At 35.2% G+C, this 26,797-nt stretch overlaps 1 protein-coding gene and 1 long non-coding RNA gene across 14 annotated transcripts in view; one reads left to right on the top strand and one right to left on the bottom strand.

Annotated features, from left to right (window-relative positions):
- Window positions 1-26,797, bottom strand: part of LOC118263386 (probable phospholipid-transporting ATPase IA) — an 81,763-nt gene that overhangs the window by 29,891 nt on the left and 25,075 nt on the right. Inside the window, exon 2 of one of the 13 annotated variants that reach the window (XM_050705418.1) lies at window positions 17,890-18,207. The exons of 10 other annotated variants lie outside the window; for them this stretch is intronic. In XM_050705418.1, coding sequence (XP_050561375.1) covers window positions 17,890-18,007 — 118 coding nt within the window. In that variant the 5' untranslated portion in view covers window positions 18,008-18,207. Of the gene's footprint in view, window positions 1-2,024; window positions 2,473-15,066; window positions 15,286-17,889; window positions 18,208-26,797 lie in introns of those variants that run through there. 2 more of the 13 variants (XM_050705421.1, XM_050705419.1) reach the window with 2 other exon arrangements.
- The window catches only part of LOC126912598 (uncharacterized), a 59,534-nt gene continuing 37,836 nt past the window's right edge, over window positions 5,100-26,797 (top strand). Inside the window, exons 1-2 of the long non-coding RNA XR_007707294.1 lie at window positions 5,100-5,727; window positions 5,877-6,146. This is a non-coding gene — a long non-coding RNA (uncharacterized LOC126912598). The remainder of the gene's footprint in view (window positions 5,728-5,876; window positions 6,147-26,797) is intronic.

Here is a 26,797-nt window from a genome sequence, read left to right as displayed (position 1 = left end):
GTAGTAATATTAAAGTAGGTATTGACGACCGTTATAGTAATCAGGTTTGATTTTTAGCAAATAAAAATCGAATACAGGTTTACCTACATAAAACACTGGGCGCTAACAACATTATTGTGGCTATAAATATAAGCGGCGTCTAATTGTTTGTTATTGTTTGGCTCACTAATTGGTACCTAGCAATATGTATTCATGAGGCGATTGTTATCACACCTCAACTGCGTGTTTTTCCACTGCCGCTACACAATAACGATAAAATTCGGTTATACTTGACGGCACATCCACTATTTGCTCCGTAAAGCTACGCTGGTATTTATGCCGTGTCGTCTTGGACAATGGAAATACGCAAGCACTGAAGCACTTAGTGGGAAGGTCAAGGATACGACGCTATGAAAGACAGCCTGTCTCAAGGACATTATGGCCACATACCCATTATTAAACCAGTGGTTTAGTACCGTCGAATCATACCACCATCACTGCAGGCGATGCACTGCAGTCTAACCAAGGCTGGCCATATTTTTAATTACCTTGGATGTTGGCTTAGAGATAATGCTAGAAACATGGTTTCATTCTTTTATAGGACATGATAAATCTGGTACTACAATTGTCTTATCTATAATAGTTAGTTGTGTATATCAAGTAGTTAGTCCGCAATCCTTGTTACTTCATAACTACTTATCATGAAAGTAAAAAAGACAATGTCTAATCAATATCTAATCATAAACAATACTAACTATCTTCTAATACATACTTATAGATAGTCACTGATAGTACAAAGTAATCTGGTGTCTTACAGTAGGCCTTTAACAGATTGCCGATAAGAATATTTATGGAGAAGCGAGTGATATAGCGCGATAAGACTCGTAATCCAATCAATAATTATTATGCACAGATAAATTGTTCAATCATAACATAACAAACTTAATCAAAATATTTATAGTTGTTATTACATTTGTATGAGTAATAAGTTTTGTAATAATATCTACCTAGTTGAAAATTCTTAACTATATGCTACATATATCTAGGTACCTATTCATCATTAGGGTTCCTTAGCCAATTTGCAAAAAATGGAACCCTTATTTATTATGTTCAAACACATTTTGAACATCAAGGGAAAAAAGGTAAATAAATTGTTTTAAATAATTTTGTTAATGAAAACTTAAAGTTTATTTCGTCAATATACCTCATGTGTGATGGTCAATGATATTCTTTATGTATGGGACAGTTTTTCCCAGCAATGGAGTAGATACAATAGTAACAATGTATATAAGGTGATATTAGAACTACATCCTTTTAGTATACTCATTTAATAAACCTAAATTTACTACTTTAACTTATACAATAGTATGCTTTTTAATGTGTGGATTATGAGAAAAAGGTTCACTCACATTCTAGCAAAGTCTCTTCCCGTAATTAGAAGTTCCCATGTAATGAGGCAAACTTACTGCCATACATGGGCTGCATTATTATTATAACATTTTAGGATACCTACTCTAGAATTCATATGTAACAGGATAAATTCCAAATTCCAATGAAAACCACAAAACAGACAAAGATGCCTTACACATGCTCCACATTTTAATGCATCTACTATTTAAATGTAAAAGAAATATGTATTACTTAGTAGTGGGATGTACTAAAGACAAGAATAATTATGTTTGTTCCAAGATAAACAAGTCTGTTTGTTTACACAAACCATAAAATTTGGCAGCACACCATAAAGAGTGAGCAAACAACATTGGTACTATGCTGCTACACTGGGCAAGGATGACATCACTCCTTGACACACTAATATCATTACAGAAAATCAATGTTTTTATGTCACCTGCTAAATATAGAACCTGTAAGGCCCTACGGCCGGCAAACTGACCTTACATATATAGAGAACTGATCTACACATCAGTGAACTTGATAGGAAGCCGAGTGGGTTGAATAACTTAGATTCTAACATAGAAAACTTGAAGAGATCTGAGATAAATATTTACTTAACTAGAAGCATGGTATACACATTCTACAGGACTTACGTTGGTTCATCTTAAGCACCATGGCTCGATAAAACCTGGAGAAGGGCGCCATCACGTTCCTCTCGTGGAAAAATCTCGCGATTCGGTCTCTGATATCCATCTCAGAGAATCTCCAAACAACTTGTTGTGTAAAACGCCTGATCAACACTATTTAAACACTAATAAAATACTAAATTTGACACTCATTATCACCGCGTAGTATCGCGAAGAAAATAAAAAACTTAGAACTGGTTAGAACAATTTCTTCCAACGACGTTTAATTTATCGACATTTTCATTGAAGCACAAGTTTTAAGCGTAATTTATTGAGTAAACTTTCAGTGTAAATAGAAACATTACTTCATTCACGAGTTCTTTTAAAATATTAAAAGTGTTTGAAATACATGTTGACATCATAAACAGCCGCTACGTGAGTCGTTTCTTGCGATCGATCTGTCCATGTTCACCGCCCACGAGTAGTGATGTGCGTAACTACTTTGAACAACATGCAATATCGATACTGGATACTGAGATGCACATCGGATAGTTTTACTTCCTTATACATTCTATTCCTAGTAAGATGAATTTATAATTTCATTAAAAAGAAAATAATCAAGGCTTCAAATATATACCTTTTTTATCGGATACTATTTCGTTAGGTAATATTTTTTTATTTTAACTTGAGATTATGTTATTGATAATAATATATCTTTCATAAGTAGGTAAGTTAAGAAGACCATAAATATGGTTAAAATATTCTATTTCTACAGGCTATTATTATTATATTTAATCGATATACACATTTATCGTTACGGTCTTCTCACTATTAGTATGACAGCTACATCGTGCTGCCATCTACAAAGAGGACTATGACAGATGACATTCATATTTTCCTATTACCATAGGTAAAAACTATCAAAGTATTGCCACTTTACATATGATTAAAACAGAATAAAATAATATTACATAGGATTAAAACAGAATCTATACATATAATAAAATTATAACAACTCCATGTCTGTACATTACAGATATTTAAGAAAAAATAAGATGGGGGATCTTTATTCAACCAATAGAAGCGAAAAACATGATTTAAAAAATTTTTGTCTGTCTGTCTGTCTGTTTGTTGTTCGCTTTTCACGCAAAAACTACTGGACGGATTTTGATGAAACTTTTTTTGTTATATAGCTATTAGTCCTCGCTAACATATAGGCTATCCTTTTTTTGGAAATTCGCCCTTTAAGGGGGTAAAAAGGGGAGGAGTAAGTTTGTATGAAACTCCGTCAGTTTTGAAGCTAATTCGATTAAAATTAATATTCGGCTATTTGGTTACAAATTAAGAATGATGCAATGAGGATTTTTGGAAAATATGCCTAATAGGGGCTGAAAAAGGGGGGTAAGTTTCCATGAAACTCCGTTAATTTTGAAGCTAAATCGATGAAAATTAACGCTTTTTACGTGAATTGCCCTTCGTTTTGTGACATTTACCTGTTTAAAGAAGAAATGGATGGAAAAATAAATAAATAAATAATAATACTCTATTATAATAGTTTTTTATCTTCTGTTGGCGCATTAACATCTCTTGGCGAAACGGAGTTCGCGGGCACCAGCTAGTAAAATAATAAATCTTGAAAATATCAGATTTAATTTTATAACATTAGCATTTTTGTTTGTATGTATTCGTCGTTGAATAACGTCTTGAAATTCATTTCAGTTTCGTGTTTGACTGAGGAGGAGAGAGGAATGTTGAAGTGGGTGGTTGGTAGTTGGTAGATACGTACTTATACACGTTACTTAATTTTGTAGCTGTTCTAATAACGTTATTTTTAATTTCTTTACATATTTCATTACATTCAACAAAAGGGCATATCTTAAACGTTCAGTTAGTACAATACAATTACCGTAGTTAAGTAATAGTGAAAGTTTGCCGAGGATATAAAAACTTTGTCTTTAAGTATCTATTTTAATCTTATACCAAATGATCAATACCACTACAACCTAATGTCCTAGTTATAAAGTTCAAATTATTAGAAATTAAAGTCTATTTTTAGTTCCTAAGTCGACACTTACATTTTGTTTTTCACTTTTTATGTAGGTGACAAGCGTTTACTACCTACCAAGGTCATAATAATTTTACAACCTTTGTCGAAGTTATAACTGTGACAAGAACATGTAATATTGTGAGGTGGGCAGGCAACAGGTAGGGCCTTACTCATTCCTACCAAAGTACCTAGGTACTCGGTGGGAGCTGAATATTGAAATCAATTTGAATACGTTATCGTGCGAGCCGATACCTAGCTAATAATTTAGTGATTCATTGCGTGTGTCCACGTTTTGTAAACGTTACGTTTGATGTCTGTCATTTATCAGAATAAGTATATTTATTAATGCGGGTTCATGCGAGGAGTATCAGGTTCGATACGTGTTTGTTGATAGGTTTACGTGTAGGTATTAATATTTAACGAAGTATTTTTTTTAATTGCTATGTATTACTATGCGTATTGTACGTAGGTAGGTATTAACTATTTGAGGGTAGCTGAGCTTTTATTTTGTTGGTATTTTATTATGTATATTTATACAGGTTTGTCATCTATTAGTTACATAGAATTTATTGAGTACTAGCGAAAAGGTAAGTAGTGAAGTATGGGTAGATACGCTAGTTTATTCAATATTAGGTACTACTATAGGTACGTTCTACTCATGTAGGCAATATAATGTAAGAAAAAATAATTAAAAAATATTTCCCTGTCCAGCATAAACAAAAAGACCCGGGTCATTCCAGTACAACACGTTTGAGCTTTAAAATAAATAGGGAAAATATTTCGAGGGTTGGACGCCATAATATGATACAAGTATAGCCACTATATGACTATAGGTACATAAGCTACGTCAGTTTTACTGTTTGTGGTAGAATTTCATCAAAATACTGCGGGACGCAATGAAAACAAATATCAGAGCTTTGTACAACGCGCTGCATTCGTAGCGTGGAGGGAAAACAAGGGGGAACAATTCGGGTAATGCAGAACATAACATTGCTGCTGAATTGTTTTGCTGAAAATATATTAATATTACGTGCAATATGGTAACGGTTTAAACAAAATAGCAGGGGTTATTGTTATGTCGATGTCGAACCCAAAAATGTAATTATCTTTATTTTTGTCTGTTTGTCTGTTTGTCTGTTTGTCTGTTCGTCTGTGCGCGCTAATCTCAGAAAAGGCTGATCCGAGTTGGATGCGGTTTTCACGAATATATTGTGGGATGCTTAAATTTACATTTAGTGTTTGTTTCATGTCAATCGGTTCATAAATAAAAAAGTTATGTCAAATTAAAGAATCACGTCGAACATTCTATGCTTATACCATTAATCTCCGCAACTATTTGACGGATTTGGTTGAAATTTGGTACAGATATAGTTTAGAACCTTAGAAAGGACATAGATATATTTTTATTTCAAAAATAAAAAAATAAAAATAAGAAATAAATTATTTATAAATAATTCTATGTCGATCGTTACACGACTTCGGTTCATGTTATTGTTTTAATTCATCGAAAAAAAGTAAATAAATAGTAAAAAGGTATGAAAAAAATAATATCAATATAATAAAACATTTAGTACAAAGAAAATGCTCTAACGGAGTATAGATAATTCTATGTCGATCGTTACACGACTTCGGTTCATGTTATTGTTTGAATTCATCGAAAAAAAGTAAATAAATAGTAAAAAGGTATGAAAAAAATAATATCAATATAATAAAACATTTAGTACAAAGACAATGCTCTAACGGAGTATAGATAATTCTATGTCGATCGTTACACGACTTCGGTTCATGTTATTGTTTTAATTCATCGAAAAAAGTAAATAAATAGTAAAAAGGTATGAAAAAAATAATATCAATATAATTAAACTTTTAGTACAAAGAAAATGCCCGAACGGAGTATAAATAAATAATCCAAGTTGTCTTTATCCTCGATAGATGGCGTTGGGATCGAAATAGATCGCGCTATGGTTTCGTTACATTCATTTGGTTGGGTATCGGCCGAGCGCTTCGGTACTATCGTAGAAAAAGTGTATTATCAGTCGTATGATTATTTGTCTGTAGTGGTCCTGCTGTTTCGTATATTCTAAATTGGTTTCGTTGTATTTGTCAATTAATAAGTTTATTTGTTGGGTTTTCCTGGTTTTTTGGTTAAACTATTTAACGTAGGTTTAGTTTGATATCGATTATTAGTAGTTACTGTAGTTAGTTTTTTTAATAAAATTGTAATTTGTAAGTCTAATTTATAAATTAATTAAATTAGATTTAAGTCGTTTCTTTTAAATTATTTAGTTTAAGCTTGGTTATTATAGCATAGAGGATAGGTTGTAATATAGTTTCTTTTTTAATTGTTATAAATTCGTAATTCGTAGCTTTCTTTAGTTTTAAGTTAGTTTAAGTCCGTTTTTAAACTATTTTTTCAATGCCCTAAGTGAGTATACATCTATTAAATTCAAACGCAGAGCTCATTATGTTGATTTTTGAAGAGTTCCCTGGAATATCTTCCACATTTCATTTTTGAAGAGATCCCGCGAGATCGGGAACTATGTGGTTAAAACCAAAAATTTGCCGGAAGTCACTATTCCACGCGAACGAAGTCGCGGGCAAAAGCTAGTTCAAATTAAAATTACTTTTACTTAAAACTTTGAAATCGTACCAATAGGTACAATGTACCTCTGGCAAAGCAATCGCATCATATCGGTTTTTTTACCACGCTACCAACATCGCAGATTTCATTAAATCTCAAATAAAACCTGGGTAGGTAAGTACTTTTAGCTAAGTACTGGCGTTTTTGCGCCGTGTATAGTTACTTTTATTTTTATTTTATCAATTATTTATGTTTATTATTTTTGTAATCGGTGCAAATCAACAGTTTTTCTTTCTTTCTTTCTTACACAGGTAGACACACAGCTGTAAACGATACCGACTTTATCAAAGACACCTAGTTCTTCTATAGATATTTATACCTATGTACATATAGACACAAAGAAAATATTTACGGCAGTCGGTCGGTGTGTAATGGACAGTGAAATTACGGGCGCAGGTTACCTCCGGCTGAGGTAGTATTGTGGTAGCGACCCGTATCCAATTCTTGTGCTGTGCCACTGGACATGATTTACTTTCGATTAAGGAGAATCGATTGCTTACTTCACGTGGCTTAAAGAAGGTAATTTAAGCTAAATAGTATAGAAGAATATTAAGATTCGGATTGTGTTGTTTTACAGCGGCTTTAATTAGGCAGAAGAACATTTCATTTATCTGATGATGAATCGTTTACCTAATTAGTGTTACAAAGGATACTGTTTCTAGCATGAGTTTCTTGCTCGTTCTTCTCCATTCGAAGCTACACTTTGGAACGAGCACATAGCTTCACTGGCAGATAGACTGACTGACAATTCAATTTGTCGTTTCAAAATTGCTTAATTAAGGATCAATTGAAATTAATGCATTTGACTGTTAGCTATTGATGTTAGCTCTTCATAAAAAGATCAAATTCCTGTCATATTTTAATCCAGTAATTAGAAAAACAAACAAAGAAAGAGAAGAAATGTGTAGGTGTACATGTCAATGTGATAATTAGGCCACACTTTGTTGAAAATAAACATCTAAATAAATTGTAAAGTAAGACATTATTGCAGAGGCGGTACGAAAGGAAATTACTCCCAAAAGATTCCCTGATGAAATAATTACCGTAATTATAACCAAACGAAGGAACGGCTCGACTTGTTAATTATCAAATAGGTAAGTAATATTTATTACCAGCTAATTGCTGATCCAATTACAGTATCGAACGTTAAAATAAATTTGGATTGTCTTATTTATTTACTTTTTAACAGTTCTCTGTGGAGTTGACTTCGGTACTTACTTAGATTATGTAGAAGTAGATTGCAGTATAAAACAACTTAGGTGTATACTTTGTGTGTAAAATCGATACGTACCTACTAATATACGTACACTACTATCTGAATGAAATTGCATACATGGCACATTTTAATCTTTACCATTTGACTACTTTACATACCCTGGGGACGCGGACAAAGCCAATGCTTTTGCTACTCGATACTATATTAAACATCATACACAGGTATTCACTTACGAGTAAAAGAAAGCAATAAAGCTAGCAATTATAAAACAACATATGAATGAATAAAAAGTTAGAAATCGACATGAAATGAAAATAAACGTAGTTTGTAGTTTGACACATAAAATAAAATCTAAAAATATTTTTTTTTTGTGTTCGTAAATTGGGTCGTCGCTCCGCTGATCACGTTAGTGATAAACTAATAGCTGACTGAACAAAAAGGTTTTAAAACTAAAAATTTATCATACTAGCTTCGCTTCTGCTAGCGGCTTTGCCTGCATTTTCGTGGGATAAAAACTGGCCTATGTGTTATTCCAGACCATAATTTATTAATTTCTTTATTGAATATTATACATTATACATAAGGCGAACTTAATGCGAACATAATGTTTACACCCTGTTCCAAACTTTATCTCGATCCTTCAGCCGTTTTGACGTGAAGACAAACATACAAACTTTGGAATGAATGATTTTTTTTTCTTTTTAAAAAAAAACGTTGCCCCACACTAGGATTTTCTCCTGTGTCGTGGGTGCGTTTACAAACATACAAGTTCACATACACATGACACCCAGACCCGAAACAACAATTTGTGGATCACACAAAGAGTTGCTCCGTGCGGGAATCGAACCCGCTACCCGTTGCGCGGCAGCCAGTTGCCCAGCCACCGCACCAACCGTGCAGTCAAATATTCATAGGTAGAATTTTATTAATAAATATTTTTTTAAATTAAAACAAATGTGTATTACTCATATAGGTACAAAGAACTGCTTACTTTGATCATTTAGCGGAAAATGCAGACTGCACAAATATTGCAATTGTATATTATTATATTCACTTCATAAACTTCCAGTGATGTTATGTTATGGTAAACATTCCAGTATTCAAAGAGTTCCCGTAAGAAATTGATCCACATGTACAACGCAGCAGGAGTCCATATTGAAGTGACTTCAATATCATAATTTGAAAGCTTTTCAATCGTAAACATGTCTCCGTGATGAATGGTGGCTAGATTGTATCTGCGACATATTTGTCATTTCTAGGACATGCGAGATATACTTGTACAATTGGTGGTGTCGATGATTTATGGGCACTGAAAGGGTGCAATCATTTGAACGTAAAATAAAAAAAGAATCTACCAATTAAAGCCATGCGTACAAAAATACGTCAATATCAATAACATAAAATAGCAGTTTTATACAGGCTACACACCTTACGAGTTAACTGTACAGTTCATTATAGCCTACACACCTTAAATCGTAAGGGGTATAGCCTGCATTACTAAAATAATTTGTTTTATATATACACCTTACTAAGCGTACATAACTTTACTACTCTCAAAAGCATTCACACCCTTTACACTCCATAATTTAAATAATTCATAACATTTCAGCGAGTAGCCTTTTTTGCAATAACTTTACAAAGTAAACATATCAGTCAATTTTATACTGAACAACTTCTCCATTATTGTATGAAGAGTTTAAATATATTTCCTTATCCTTTAACCTACTCCCTTAATAGGGTACAATCAGCTATAATGGTGTGATTACCCTCCTGAGTCCGAGGGTATGATATTTTCGTTTATTGATTTGATTTTTACATGATATCTTACCATTATATAGACACAAGAAAAAATAAAATTATAATTAAAATTAAAATTAAAATTATAATTATTAACTAAAAATTACAACGTTTCGTTTCACGAAAAAAACTTGATGCTAAACTGGTGCACTTCGGTAAAATATTTTATTTTTTTGGTTGTCCTAAATTTAGAACTTCAGTACTCAGGAGGTTACATTCCTGCAACGTACTTGTGTCCACTCGAATAAAGTAGACACACAAAAGATAACGCCAGGATTCCTTTCCGTCGTTATCGCGTAACTTTCCATTGTGGCTTCGAGTTTCTCGCTACCAGTTGCTTATTCACTTGTTGAGTTCCAACAAATTGTCAAGAAAACAAGAAGGTACATAGAAAACCCAAGTCATAAGAACAGACATTATTTAAATGAACACATAGGATTATATGCACATAAGTAACTTTCATACATAAATACTGACTTACTACTACATTATAGTAAGTAATGGTTGGTAACTCGTTCATGTGGAAGACAACAAATATGACTCCAGTTCTAGCAACCTTATCAATGTATATCAGAGCCAGGTTTTCATTAAACCAATTATGTCGCTACCTTGTTTGTTTTGTGGTTTGTGTTTCCGCACAAAATCGATCCCGGCTACCAAAGGGTAGGATATAACTGTGACAGTCGCTAATGTTGTAAACAAGTATAATCATGTGACCTTGTAGAAATTAGTCTTTAATTTCAGTAGAGTTGGGAACAGACGTAAAATAAAGAGGACTTTTAGAGTGAGGAAGAGTAACTTTAATGAAAACTAAACGATGTTAAGAAAGCATTGTGCGCAACAGCTGCGACTCTATATATTTCATGACAACTGCAATGCACAATCTGCACATAGTATTAAAATACAGGTACTAACATTAGAACTTAAAACGGGATATTTACCATGTTTATTTAATGTCTATGAGTTTTCAATATTTCATCACTGTTGGAAGCGCCATGATCACGGATGAACTTATATTAAAATATATCTCAGACTTTACAAATTTCTACATACTTAGAAGTCTTTCAAAGTATTTCGTTTCTTTTAAAAAGTTACCTAAAATATAAAAGGTGCTAATCTGCCGAAACGGTGCATGCAAATAGCCCGTGGAGTCGCGAAGTCAAGTGCGCGATCGATCGCGGGGCTTCGCAAGGTTAAGACGCAAGCCTGGTATCATTATCTCATTAGGTAGCATCGCCGATTGATCCAATGACAGTCAGACCGATTGACCACTAATCGTAATGGAATTAGCCAGTGATATCATAAATCTAGGCAATAATTTATTATGTGGAGGAAAATGTACAACCATAAGGAAAGACAAGCTTCGTGTACTATTAAAATATACAGCTTTATATCTTGGAAAGTGACTGAAGACTGAAGATGAAGTGAAAATGGTGCTATTTTACGATGTGAAATTAAATTTGATACAGCTAGCAAGAAGACAGATCGCGAGGAAACTCGAGGAAGGACGGAAAACGTATCTTGTAGCCGAAAATCGAGGGAGTCTCAGTCGGATAATTAGAGGAAACGGTTGCTTGATTGAAATCTACGCGAGCAACAGGTTCATTAATATTACCAGTTTGTGTTTGCTTCTCAAGTTTATTAAAATTTAGTCCTTTAGGTGTTCCATTAGTTTCCACTGGCTAAATATGAAATTCTAGGTTCTTTACTTGTTAATTAACGAATTTAAATCTGAATCTTATCTTTTGCTTACTTCTTATTTAAGACTGCCGGACAAGGGATATCTCGTTCAATTCCTGGGTCGGCCTAAGTATAGTTGGGCAATTTTGGTATTTCGAAAATTGTTCTCACTAGTATTACGGAGTCCAGAAATTTGCCTGGTATATGGCAATAGGCTCACCTTCTATTACTTGAAACTTACAGCAGCTACTTAAATTGTGAAAAGTGGGTGTACATTGTACAGTGCCATAATGTGCACCTCTGCCTACCCCTTCCGGGATAAAAGGCATGACGATGTATAATTTAATATAGGTAGATATTAGATTAACATTCGGCTATGTAAATGTATACATATATTCTTCCGTATTAGTTCCTATATAACCTAATCTACTCCAATAACAAGTTTTGTGATGACCATTCCCGTGAGAACTGTGTTATCAGCCATGTCAATTCTGTTATCAATATCTACGGCCTATATCGATCTGGTTTCTATAATCTATCGATTGCTATCAGTGTATCTATCACTTATATTTGAAGCCGGTTTTATCTGATTAGTTATTAGTATTAGTTATCTTTTATCTTATAATCAACACTAATATATGGATTATTATAACCGGTATTAAATAAATTAGAGATAAATATCTCTCTATGTATCTCTATGAACATAGATTATTTAACTTGAGAGGGGGCACCGCGAGTTCGTTAGGGATTCTGATCACCATTATCATCAGCCGAGAGACGTCCATTATTGAACAAAGGTTTCCCCCTTGTCCTCCACGAATTCTGATTCTGATACGAAGAAAAAATGAAATCAAGAGTGTATTTTTAAAATAAGGAGCAAAAGAGCAGATGGATCATCTGATTGCAAGCCGTGCCTAGGAAACTGACCATAAATGCGTTGCTGACTTCTTTAACGTTAATTAGACCGCGAGTCTTAGCAGGTACATTTGTTTTATTTAACTTATTCTGCTCGTAATGGAAAAGAGCCTCAATATTTAAACGATAAGTAAAGAATCGGTATCAAACCATTCAAGTAGGTACTAGTTAAGTAGATGTTATTATCCTTCTCTTTCCCTGTCAACTGCCACCAACCACACCGTCTGAAACTGACTCCTAGTGATTGGATTTGCAATGAATAATAGTTGAACGTAGGCAGGGACACAGATACATTATTATTAATTTTGCAGTTTTTGTATCAACTGATTTTTGAAATTAAAACTTTCAGCGTTTTTCAAGTTATCATACTTACCGCCGTACTCAGAGTCATTTAATGGTTACTTAGGTAACCATTAAAGCAATAAAATTATTAAGGATTGGGCTAACCCAGTCAATTTTATTGTTTTCGGAACAAAATCTTTACTAAGGAAATGTTTAAGTGATCATTAAATGTCTCTAAGTGCGAGTCAGTTAGGACCTGTTTCACAAATGTCTGGATAGCCACTCTGTACCTACTAAATTTTGAACCCTTTTTTACTATTGTATTCATTTTTTTTAATAAAATCACTTCTTACTACATTCTTACTATGTTATAGGTATAGGTACTTTATTTCATTGTCAAAAATAGGTTGTGATTCCTCCAAAATACTCTTATAGGTTGGAGCGACATCTGCCGATGGCGGTGGATAGGTGTCTATCTGAATATTGTAGTGCGCTGACAAAATATCGTCGTTACGCCGCACAAATAAAGGGCACATGTATCCGGAACTGGAATTATTGATAACTTCCACTTCTTACTGTTCATATATTGTTACGGGTGGAATTTGTGTCAGGAAGGAGCCTTTTTTATGGGAATGAATAATAAAGTGAGCAAGTATGAAGGCATTTCGGTGTCTCTTTGTGATCGGAAAAAGCACAGTCGTAGACCGAAAAGCGCGTGTGTCTTTAAGTAATGAATTGATTTGTATAATACTTTATTATGTCACTCAAATATAGAAGTAAGTAACTCATGCTTCGGTTTATATTATACCTTTGAATAACTTTTCGTGTGTAGCGCAGTATTGATAGTAATCTAAACATTGTTTACATTTGGTTCAATATCCTGCCGTTAGACGCATGGCAGGTATCCTTTGTACGATTTGTCGGTCTGTTTCCTTGTTTACATAGTACAAGTTTCAGGCGTTTATAGGGATTGATGATGATTACTGACGATTGATGTTTACTTTAATTATTCCTAAGAAACGATTTTGTTACGAAATCAAATGCCAAGCACTGTTGTTAAGTAACCAATAAACGCTTCTGACTACGGTTGTCAAGTTTATTTAAGAATTGCTCATTAAGTATTTTTCAGTGCTGTATAACGCGTAAGATCGATTGGAAAAATTGATTTTCTTTTAGGTATTTTTAACCTTTCACACCATCCACAGAAATTCGAATGAAAGATAATTAGAAAACGAAAATTTTAGTTTTATTTTTGAAATCTTTAATCTTTATTTTGTTTTCTAACTTTTAAATAATATCTGAATTCTTTTAATGCTTTGATTAGGTCAAGGATATTTAGAATCTGGTCGTGAGTTTCAAACAATTGTGCAGTTGGCAGCTACGGTAACAAACTAGTCGAATACTGGTCGGATACTTGATAATTTTCCAGCGAACAAAATTGTCTGCTCATTTGTTCCACTACGTTGGCTAGCTTATATCTAGAACTTACGGAAGAATTTCTTTTTTGTCACTTAAATTAAAAGAAACCGAACTCCGGTACTATTGCAGTAAGTAGTTAATTTGATTAAAGGTGGACAAAAAGTATCCACAACTGGATCTGTTCCTTTGGGGATTTACAGGCTATACATTATAAATACAACTGAATTGTTATCATTTTTATAAAATGCATATGTTGCATATTTATTAAATTCAATCAATGTTTAGGAATATCCAGTGACGAATATTTCTGTTCGAGTTTTCAATATTGTTTATTTCTGCCTTAGAGCAAATGATAACAAAATGTCTCTAGGAACAATTTCCTTCCGCACGCTGCAGGCGAGGCTTTGTTTGATCTTTGCAGTTGACTGGATGTTCGATGTTGCAGGTACTTAAAGCTCAATAATAAATAAATATAATACAAGAGTTCTACAAATATTATATTGTCTCGCTTTTAGTTTATCTAGTTTATTCATTTTTCTCAAAGTAATATATTTATTTCAGCATTTTGAAAATTGATTCGTTAAGATACACAAGTAGGTATAACACACATCAAACGCTACCTACCGACTTTAATATAACATTATACGGCGCTCGATAAATACTCGTCGGATTAAAGATAATACAATACTTCCAGACGGTTGCGTGTCAGCTTACAAGAGCTGGACACGACAAACACACCCGTCGCACCGTCGCACCCACACCCACACACATTATTATGATTTCATTCCTCACACCACGACACGGTATACAATGGAATTCAATTTTACACTCTCACAGTACAGAGTAAAACATTGGGTTTTATGATTTGAAACAAATGTTCGACATATTCGCTGCACTGAGCGGAAAGTAGCACAATGCAAGAGATTTCAATGCTAACGCTTACAATGTTTGAAGCTATGAGAAGCTGCAGCAACCGGCTGACTGCACAAAGAACATTGTCCCAAGTTTCCATGTGGAGCACTCGCGGTGCAGAGGACGGAGGGACGCCGAATACGCCGCGTATTGTACTCACCGAGCCTTTTGAAAGAGAGGAGCGCTCTCACCGTCCTCCACATGGTCTACGGATCGTGTGGCGACATCTCACGGGAGCGCTGCGCGCAGCATCACAGCACGGTGAAGTAGTAGTCGATCACGTGCGCCACGTAGAAGAGCACGCAGGTGGCGATGTACATGAACACGAGGATCTGTATCAGCATGGTGCTGCGCCCGCGGCCGCGCTCCGACTGACCACGGCCCGCCAGCGAAGCCCTACTGCAAGGTGAATGCTGAACAAATGCCAATTACACAATGATCCGTCGTTACGTAAAGTGATACGTGTCTGGTAGCTCCTGTAAGTCGGTGTGAGCGACATTGTTGTGTCGCGAGCTAATAGCTTCGAGTTACTCGGAAATGCGCCGCGTGTGATCGATCACTCCCCGTGTGAATGTAATTGATCGGGCGCGACATGTTGCTGCGACGGCTGGTGTGCTATCACCGCCATAACCGGGCAACACAAACATGTCACACGTGTGACTGTTGCGCGGCCGTGTGAATACAGCCCGACCCCGACCTTTTCGGCATTATTTCCGCATCGTGTGTGCTGCTACAAACATGTCGCCAGTTGATGAATGTTCCGGCCGCGTCGTGATGTGAGGACTCTATTTACTGACTCGATTCCACAATCGTAAAATGTTGTCGTTGATAATGTTATATTGTAATTCGAAGAAAGTTTTCAATGACGTCGGTCTTGTATAATTAATTTACTTTGTTGTTATAATATTCATTGTGTTTAACGTAACTATCTACACAAGCATCACATTAACATTAATTTGTAGCTACAACACAATATTCGAAACATTGTTGGCCGAGATATGTTCTGCTAGCTAGTCCCGCACAGTTTCACGAGCGTCTCGGCTCATATTAGCCATAGTATGCGACTATGCACCATCCAAAACAAAAATATAGTTAAATGTAGTTCTGGAGATTAACGTGTTCAAACAAATAAACAAACTCTTCAGCTTTATATATTACTATATATAATTATATATATAGCACTATACAGTATATATAGAACAGATATAGATTAATAATAAAATATAATATATCTACTCATGTACAAAAATATATCGTATACACAGGTACATACATAATACAAGTTGAAAATGAAACAGATGTATGTTTCGGACGAAACAAGATGAGCGCTACATGAGGTCCCCAGCAGCCCCCATACATCACATATATCAACTTATAATCCTATTAACATCTGAACTTAACGTACTTAGTTACCGTAGCCGTAGCCCGTAGCCGTCACTACGTGGAACTCAAAACTACGCTCCGTGCGCTACGGCGTAGCATTGTGCTACGGGCTACGAGCGGTTAATGTGCTGAAGTACTTTAAGCGGCTCTTATTCGTAGCGATTGATGTTGATTGTTAGTTAGCCGCTAGAGAGCGCCACGGTGATGTTGCTATGACAGCGTGTTTTACTTTGTAGTCGTTCGTAGTACCGTACCTACATACATAAATGTAATTGATATACCTCGCTTCAACATATCTCGAATATGTATTGTGAATATAAATAATGAGTGTAGAATAACATAATTAATTTAGATATATTATATTTTTGGGTTCTGTGAACTAACTGTTAATTGTAAACAAAATATTTATTTCAGCTTTTCGGTTTCAACATCTCAGCAGCAAAAATGATAGAAGACTAGCGAATAAGTATTTGTGAACAGTTGTGATTTATTGGATCGGACATAATTAATACACAGAGTGATGCGGTCCATCGGTTATTTAATTAGGTGCGAGTAATATTCATAACTCATTGCCGTAATTGGCGGTCAGCGGTAATTGGGAGTGCGGTAAACCGAAACAAACCGTAACTTTGTAACATTTCACGAGTGGCGCGCCATGCTGCGTGTTTTACTGTTTATCTAATTCTGATTTAATGGATAATTACTCTGAATGCCTCGTTTGTATGTAACGTACAATATATATATTATGTATGATACATATGTATTGTTGTTCTAAACAACTGGTAGAGAGTGAGCTTGCATTTAGAAATGTATCCAAATTATTAAGCAAGAACCATCTAGTTATGACTAAAAGTTAAGGAACCGTAAAAACCAATACGAATATACCTGCGTAGTACTGAGCTATTCGTTTTACGAAACTCCAGAAAAATACATTCAAAACGAGCTAAAATGTACAACAAAAGCAATCACAAACAATGTTTTCAAAAGCAAATATTTACAAACAAACAAAATAAGAAATAAAAAACATTCCGATCGCTCGAACAACTTCGTAAAGGAAGCAAACAATTTGACATGCCTTGTCTTGTAAAATGCAAAAAAAAACGTTCAGAAAAGGCAAATAAAAGTTAATTGAGGAGGCTGCGAGGTAAGGGAAGTGAGATCGCGTCTCGGTCGATAATATCTTGCCCAGAAACGTTATTTTCTTCGCAACCCGCGGCTGATTGAATTCCAGTCAATTTCTCAATCATTTGTCAGTTAAATCGTTTATTATAAATAAAAATGTTTCCTTGTATTTTGCCCCTGTGAAATATAGTTGTGGTTGCACAGAATCACAAAATACAATCAGAACATTGTTCATTGTTTATGTTTTGATTTCGAAATGCAAATAACAAATCTGAATACATTGGGAATCAAAGATTATTATTGCCAAAAAAAAATATTGCATTGCGGTGCAATTAATTTTTATTTTTGAACCCCAAATTACGTTACGAAAAGCTAATTCCACATATGCACACTGCATTATTTACAGTTATTGATTTGTATACCAACACAGTGCTGTTCAGTGGCTATTTAAAAGCAAGACTATGAACACAATACTCACTGGTCCTCTGTTGTCCGTTGACGACAGTAGTGCGCGGCACGGCGAGCCTGTCGCCGTCATTATTGTTCACGTGCTGCACCTCCAGCTCCACAGCCTCCGAGCCTCCGGGCCACGCCATCGCGCCGCGCACAGTACATTACTCGCTCACTGCCACCATCACTGACACGCGCGCGAACACAACACGCAATGTACACTTGAACACAATTGTAGTCGATGCACCAATGTCCAGCCTTCACGTTACGATGGTTTGTGTCGATTTAGTTTAGTTTGTGCTATTTCTTTTTCTTCTTTTTATAGAAATTGACAGTATAAAATTACCTGTAGATAATTATTAAAGTATTGATTGGTAAGGTTGGTATCCTGAGCTTATAATTAGCTGCTCTGTTTCTGATAGCGCACTATAAGTAATTTACTTCTAAGTAAGTATGTTGTGTTTTAATCGGGTCTTGGTCTCGGTTAGGTCTTTCACTATAAAAAATGTTTTATATAAGTAAAGTATTCCTCCAAATAACTAAATTATTTAAAGAACTTTCGAGTGTATTTTTCACGTTAAAGTCAGTAAAGAAAAAGAAAATTCTAAGTAAATCTAGCGGCCAAGAGGTACAAGGAATATAATAATATAATAATATTCATTAAAATTACCACGAAATAATTTCACTATAAAACTACCCGAAACAGTAAATATGTTACTGAGTAATTCATTGAATTCCGTCGTAAGGTATCTCTTATGTTGAGAGTGGATAGGATTGCGCGCACTCCATTACCAATGAGGATTATACAAGTGTTGAGAGGTACTCCGAGAGTTCTCAGTATTGAAGGGCAGAGAGGATTTAAGAGGTAATAGCTGAGTATTTGTTAGGGAGGATCTCAATGGTCATATTGTTGGTTCGTTTCAATTTATTTAAGAGCAAAGAAATACATATGTACCAATACGTATACATATGCATAACTTGATTACTACATAACTTGAGAAGAATACAGTCAGGACCATATTTGTGCAAAAGCAAAGCAATAACTAAACCTTCACCGATAAATTGAAAAACATCATCCAAACAAAACCAGAGGGCTTAGTACGAGTTTATTTTACGTTTAATAAGATTGAAACCAGAGCGCGTTCGGCACTCGCGCCGGCTAATCAAAGCGCCGAGCGCGCTCTCGTTTCGTTTTGCTTCAACATAAAGGAAACTTGTACTAAGGGTACAGGGCGAGAAAGAAGATTAATTCTATTATAAAAACTAATGAGATCTCGAGTATCTAAGACTAGTACTTCAATATTATGAAAATTATTTATTCATTGAATAACAACTGAGTAAGAATTGTTCCACTTTGAGCAGAAAAACATGAATTCAATTGTTGAATTAATAGGGTAACAAAGGTAATTGATTCAACGAAAATATAAGGCTAAGTACTCACAGATAATATCTTAGACGAGGGTACTAAGATGAATTTAATGTTCGCGGAATATGTATTTTGAAGATATAATTTAAACATAGCAACAATTAATATACGTCTTAACTTATAGGAGAAAACAATTCTGCTTCAAACTAAAATAATACTTGTAAGTGCTAGACAATCTAGTAAAACACTAGGGTTCCTAACAATGATTGTTTAAAATTAAATTATTCAGTATCCATGCCTCCTGAAATTATATTAAAACAGATTTCTATCAAGAATTCACTCGAGCATTATTAATTTCGAAGATTAAAATCAAGTTCATAAATAATTTGTAATTTTTCATTGGAACTTACGACAAAGTTACACAAACGGTACCTTCGTTCTATTTTAATATATTTCTATAATAATTACTTTGTAAGAAAACGATTACTTACTTGTTGAATACGACGCCGAGATCTTAGAAATTATTTTTACCTCGTAACTCAATACTTCTTAATTTTCATCGTATTTATAGATCTACCTACCATAACTACGTACCGTAAGCAAATTATTGGTCCTTAAAATATGTTTAATGATCAAAATTTCAAATTTTCAGGTCACTAGTGATAAAAGTGACTACTGACTCACTGGTTACTTTTCAGATTTCCAACTACAAAACAGTGAAAATCACAGTATTAAAATGGATTTCGAAGAGATAGCCCTGGCGGCCGGACTAGCGGCTGAGTGAGTGACACAGCATACAGCTCTATTGTAGTTAATGGTGGCGCGACCAGTAACATTTTGTGCTGCTGTCCGAGCTGGTCGCACCATCAGATTGGCTGCGCAACAAAGCTGACACCAGGTGATTATCTCTCTATAGAGCTGTATACATTTTGTTGGCGATGAATGGTTGCGCCGCCATGGTGTCCCGGTGAAATATAGCCTTAAGTCTGTTTGATAATCTGTCACAAATATCAAGCAGACATGACATAAAAATAACTGGAAATAACTACCTTATTTTATTATGTAATGACGTTATCAAGTGAATCAAATTACCACCTACATACATACATACACACATACATACAATATACTACATGCCGCGCTACACGTGTTTCCCTACACGTCAATATAAAAGTATGCGACTAACAAGCCGTTTGTTCCCGTCAAAGGCACGCAATAATGTTGTGCGATACAAACTGGTGGTGTAGTGAGCTGGAAGTGTCGCCTCATGTCACTACCTCACTACCTCACTACACTCACTGTACTTGATTACGCGTCAGACATTGTTAGTCGGAGATTGAGGGTTTTAGTGCATTGATATAGGTAATGGTTTGAGAGGTCAGTGCTTAAGCTTATACAGGAAGGTTAAACTCTCAATAGTGCCTAGTATAATAAAGACGAAAAAGTCGTGATCTATTATATAAGTATATCGTGCATAATTGTCTAAGTAGTTTTGTTTCTTTAAAAAGACTTGTAACGAATATTCTTTGAAAAAAGACAATATGTTTTTTAATTAAAATATTAATAAGTACTTGAAAATTGGTTGATAAAATCATAGCAATATGACCAAACCCATGAATAAAATGATCTTAAAACAAAAAGTAAGAAAACGAAATCACTTTTAAAGAAAGATAATACTAATTAGAACCAGGAATAATAATACTTAGTCCATTTCAAAAGCACATACTCGATTGCAATGCATCGTAAAAAAATCTATTGAATATTATCAATAAGTCCCTCTACCAATATGTATGTAAACTACGTACCACGTGCGACATATAAACCGATAAGTTGTTCAATAGAAAAGCAATTTTACAATCTGCAGCTATTGTGAGGGCAGAGGACCGAGGAACGAGGAGCGAGGACGGAGGGCTGATAACATCTTCCAAGTACCGATACAGACTCGCAGAGTGTTGTAGATACAGCCCCGCTACTGTACAGATACAGTACTGTGACTGTAGATACTGAATTACTAAGTGATACTTGTAGACGAGATAAGAGGTGAAAGAAGCATCTCTGTATATCCCTTTGGAGAATTATATTGTGTCTACTATGAAGTAAATGATTACTTTATTGACGTAGTGGTTGGGCAATCGGCTGGTTTACGAGACATGCCAGCTTTTGATTCGGACAAGAGACATGATCCACAAATTGTTGTTACCTTCTGGTCCAAGTGTGACAAAGTAAATGTGGTGTTACTTCTTAAATCATGAATTGGTTGTTTCGTAAATCAAAGTTAGAGACTGGTTATCGCCGTACTCAGAGTCATTTAATAGTTATTTAATCCAGTCCTTAGCAATTGGCTTTGAAACCAAATCGTTACATATTAAGAAATAGTTTAAGTAACCATTAAATGTCTCCGAGTGCGCCAGTAAGTTCTAAACATTTTTACGACAATTAGTATTTGACCTAAACCTGAACTATAGGTTAAGGGGTAATAACTAAAGGTATAGGTAACTATTAGGTTAAACCTAAACATTACACAACACAGGTGACACCTTTTTACCCCTATAAATAATGACTACACATTTCTAACACACGTGTATACAACCTTTGGTACAATTACGTCTGTTACCTTGTTACCTAATATCTCTAATGAGTTGAGCCCCTGACAGCTCAAGGTGGTGACGTCACGTCATACTTATAACTATGTCACAAATGTACTTGTATATTAAGATATTATATGTTACATGTGTATGATGATAAACACGCCATGTTTGTTCGTGTGTGTAATTGTTTGTTTTGCTACACTCTGTAACAGAAGTTTGGAAAAACAATGTGTGAATTGGTCGGTTTTGGTGTCGCCTAATAAATAATTCCTTATGAATGTATTATTGTGCTAACTAAAATGCTACGTGATTTCCTGAAATATCTATTTGACAAAACGTAAAATTTAATAAAATCAAACAGAATTTAAAAACCTTTGATACCTTATTTGTTTACGACTGATACATGTTGTAGCAATTTATATTAAATACACATTAAAAAGTCTTATTTGTTAAGAATTTATCTACATCATTATTAGTTCGTAATTATTAAGAGTTTAAAAGAAATAAAGTTCTAATGTCTATGTATATATCTAAACATTTACGTCCCTCTCTACAAGTTGGTGGTAAGTATGCATATTTGCATCAAGTTACTAGTTGGTAACTTGCTGTGAAGTGCAGCAGACCAAGCTAAGCTGATAGTGTATGCGGCGCTAAGCTCGTTGCTTCTCTTATCTGCCTTAAACATATTGCCTCCAGTTTGCAAGCATTTTAAACTTTTACAAGTGCTACTAGGTAAATGAGGCTTTGCTACGATGTTGCGAAGCTCATCTTCGCTAATACTCTTGATATAGGTACATAAGTATATGTTTATGTCAAGGCTTGGTTGCTATGTTCGGTGTCCGATAAGTTTAGTTGAAATTACATAGACATTTACAGGTCATCTGCAGGTGTATTAAATGAGTCAGATATCGTAATAACAAACTGAAAACGTGTATTAGTAGGATTTAAGACCAGTTTTTGCATCTAGGGGGCTTACTTTTGAATCCAATTCCGATCGATCGCTTAACTCTAGATTTACAACACTAGCGCCCATTGCATCCGTATTGCGTGAATATTGAATGAATTAAATGGTATTGAGTTTAGCTTTATATTCCGTACTCTGAATGCTACTTTAACAGCTACGATTGGGGTTGTATAGTTTTGACATTGAATAATTATTGAGATTTTATAGGATTGAAATTGCATTGACATTGAGATTGGTTTCCAGAGTAAGAACCCACATTATATTAGTGTAACAATGTAGCCAATGCAATATAAAGGTCTCCTATCTACATCTGCTTGCCCTAACAAGTTCCTAGTCCTAAGATTAGTCACTAGATTAACCTACATAGGTACATCGCAGAGGAACTATTGGAAACATTTGGAAGCTATTAATTCGATTAAGGATTCATTATCACGGCTCAGGTTTACAGTCCAATAAAATGGCAACGATAACGATTCGTCTGAGAGACTCGTTATTTTGGTCATAAGGTTCTCAGCAACGATGTTATTGTGTCCAGCCCCGGTACCCACATTATCCAGCCGGGCACACTTAACGAGACAGGTGTCAAACCCACTGCCCGTCTCTAAATATTTCTCATACATAATCTAGTACTCAGAAGTATTTGTGGGCTTCTTTCTATAAATACACTTTGATTGTCTTGTTTGATTGCGTCTCAATTAATACTTTAGTAATACTTACATTAGTCGCATTTATTTATGTACTCAATCGTTCATTTTATACCTACATAGTAGATATCACTAAGAGTCTACTTCGAAAATATCAAAAACTGTCAATAATAACCACACACACCACATCACATTATAGGTTGAACTATTATTTCTTTTGTTCACAACACTTTACATTTCCGACTATTTAAAATCAAATAGGTAAACCGCACTTTAAAGTAACACCGGCAACACACCGCGCCGACATACAACTGATATATTTATTCGGAGACTTCAACATAGTGATAAGATTACATCAAAGATAAATTGGAGTGACTGACCAATAACCACGCGAGATGTCGCCTGTATCGGTTACAAGTGTCCTGTAATTGGGACAACCACTTCACTGGTACATCATCTAATTAACTGCAACAGGCGTTGATAACAATACTATGTAGATGGCACAGTTAGCACAGTGGTTGGCCAACTGGTTGTTGCGTTACGTGTAGTGGATTTGATCTCTGCATGGAACAATTGTTTGTTGTTGATCCTCATATAGTTTTTTCGGGTCTGAGAGAACGGTAAATAGTATGTTTGTAAGCGTCCGGGACCTATTGCGGGGCTATCTTTTTCAATATTTTAACTTGTTAAGCTAATAACAAAGTTAAACGAGATCTAGCCAATAGCCATATTGATTCAATGATTGCAATCGGGGTAGCTGAACATTATTAAATGAGTTTACGGGAATTGCAAATTCTAGTCCCACGCGGCTTAAAGTTTCAACGCATCATAGCTACTGACTCGCTTTAATTACGTAGTACTAGTATATTCCTTGTACTAGTACTATAGAATCTTCAAGATAGAAAAGTATGTACCTAATATAGAAGTACATATGTATGTGAAAGTGTACGTTACTTAATACCCATATAAAAATAACTTGCATTTACATAACAGCAGGAGGTCAGTGTAACATGGCCCTCACATGGCCTTGGGCACAGTTATTGTCACACACAGTGTGTTAACACACACTAAATAGTAAATACATACAAGAATGTGTGTCTATCCTCCTGGGATATATAGCTATAGTACATTAGTGCGTACAAGTGGGAGCAGGACAGGTGCACTTAGATGTAGTGTCGGTATCTCGCCGGCACTTCGGTAATCTCACCGCACCTTCTGCAGATTTGAATTACTGATGCGTAAACTGAATGTATTATTAGAATGCTACTTTTATTATTGTTGAAAATGATTCTATTTAACATTATGACTAATATTCCTGGGCAAAGACTGAAAATATAATTGTTCTGTTCTGTTGGAAAAGTTGTAAAGAACAGATAAAGTGATATCCGTGTAGGTAAGCTTCGTAAAGTTTATACCTTCATAATTCCTGGAGTAGGTTCTCTAAACATCCAAAACTTACAATAAGCACCCACTTAATAAAGTACACAACAGTTTTTGAGACGCACGTGACCTTTCACTAACATTCTAAGTTACACTAAGTAAGGGGGAGTTGTGTGGGAACTTCATTATGTCTAACTTATTTTAGGAAACCTTTACAAGCGAACTTTGTGCCTACGATCAAGGTGTTTATGTAAAGAAACACTTAGACGGCATGAATATTTAACTGATTTAGTCAGTCACAATAATGTAGCGTTGTCTGAGGCATTTAGTGGAGTCGTGGAGGGCTCGCGGGTCATCATATAGGCCGCGAGGCGCGGGTTGAGGGCGCGGCCGGCAATCAGAGCCCCGTGACGTCATGTGAGCGTATAAAAAGAATTAAAGCTGGGCCCATAAAAGGCGACCACGCAACCACGCGACCCGCGGACTGTGGGCTCGGTGTCCGGGCTTATATCAGTATTAATGATACTCTACTGTATTCTTGCCGTCGTTTGGGGTTAGAACAATAGGCAACTATTCGTCACTCCATGAAGACAGGGAAACTAGGTCGCACTCACGTCGGTATTAAAAAATACTGCATTAAATTACACCCTGTCAAGCGTCTAACGTCTCCCTGTAGTGGACTTTGAATTCTTAGCTCATCAAATTAAAGTTCTTATCAGTGTCGTTGTCCGCAATAGGAATATTTCCTCGTCCTTAAATATATTATCTGATGGAACTTCCTAAGACACTATGACACTTTCATTCATCTTTTTGACATTGTAATTTGGATTCTTTTTTTGGAAATATTCTACGAACAAACGTGGAATTGAAATTGAGTTTAATTGGTATTATTTTTTCCTTTTTAGATTATATTTAGTAAAATGCTTGATTATTCGTTTGTTTAGGATAACTTTGAAAGTACAAAGGACGTAAATGGCAAAAATGTGCGTTATCAAAGAGAGCCTCGCCTCTCGTCGCGGACTCCGCGCGAATATTCATGAAACTTAATTTTCTCTCACTTAGCTCCTGCATTCAGAGAAACATGCTTCGTTTTATTACCCTTTTCATTTCTTTGATAAATAAACAGTTCATTAAGTACATGTTTATTCAGAATTACTCGACTATTGAAATTAGGTATATCTGCTTCTATTCCCACAAAGCGACTTGAATATTAAGCACGTGGTTAATGTATGAATCGGTGGTCATACAGGATTTATTCGGAAAACTTATCACGCAGCTACTGTGGCGCATAGAATAGTTATTCTGCGCTACGAGGGGCAAATTACAAGTAGATAGCACTGGACTATATTTTATTAAATACTCCTCTAAAGAACAGTCAGAACTAATTAAATTAAAATAAGAATTTAAAGTCAAAGTGGATGCAAAATTGTACAATATCTTATTACACAGAGAGAATACAGACTAAAGAAGCTGTATTACGAGATTGTCCCAAGGCGCCTCTACTTCATGGTGGTATCACAAAGAGGGCGAACTTTAGCACTGCCTTAAGCTGGTCACTCCCCCTTTTACGAGACATCGTTTCTTCAGTGATAAAATTAACTGAGCCAGCGCTGTTACAGTGCCCACAATGAGTTCGCGGAGACAGTTAGAACACAGATAAAATAAAACTAAGTAAACTGACACAGATTGTGTAGAAGTACGTACGGAGAAAAGTTCCTTTGAACCGGCACGGCTTGGCTCACTGTGTTCCAGTTATTTGTATTCATAAGTTGTGTGGAAGTATAGTCGTTATGATTTGCAGATACGATATAAAGTTAAGAGTTTTTGGTTCCATAACTTGGGTAACTTTATTCTGATGTATTTTCCAAAAGTGCCGTTGTTAAGAAGAAATACAAAAACATTCGATACGGAACCACTTGAGATGAGACGTTCACTTGAATTTTCTAATATATTTAGAATACGTTTTAAACCAAAACGGCCAAAAATTAACACCC

Source organism: Spodoptera frugiperda, chromosome 27 (genome assembly GCF_023101765.2).
Source record: "Spodoptera frugiperda isolate SF20-4 chromosome 27, AGI-APGP_CSIRO_Sfru_2.0, whole genome shotgun sequence".
In the NCBI taxonomy this organism is placed as follows: domain Eukaryota; kingdom Metazoa; phylum Arthropoda; class Insecta; order Lepidoptera; family Noctuidae; genus Spodoptera; species Spodoptera frugiperda.
The sequence above is the reverse complement of the archived record's forward strand: the minus strand, read 5'-3'. Positions and strand labels throughout refer to the sequence as shown.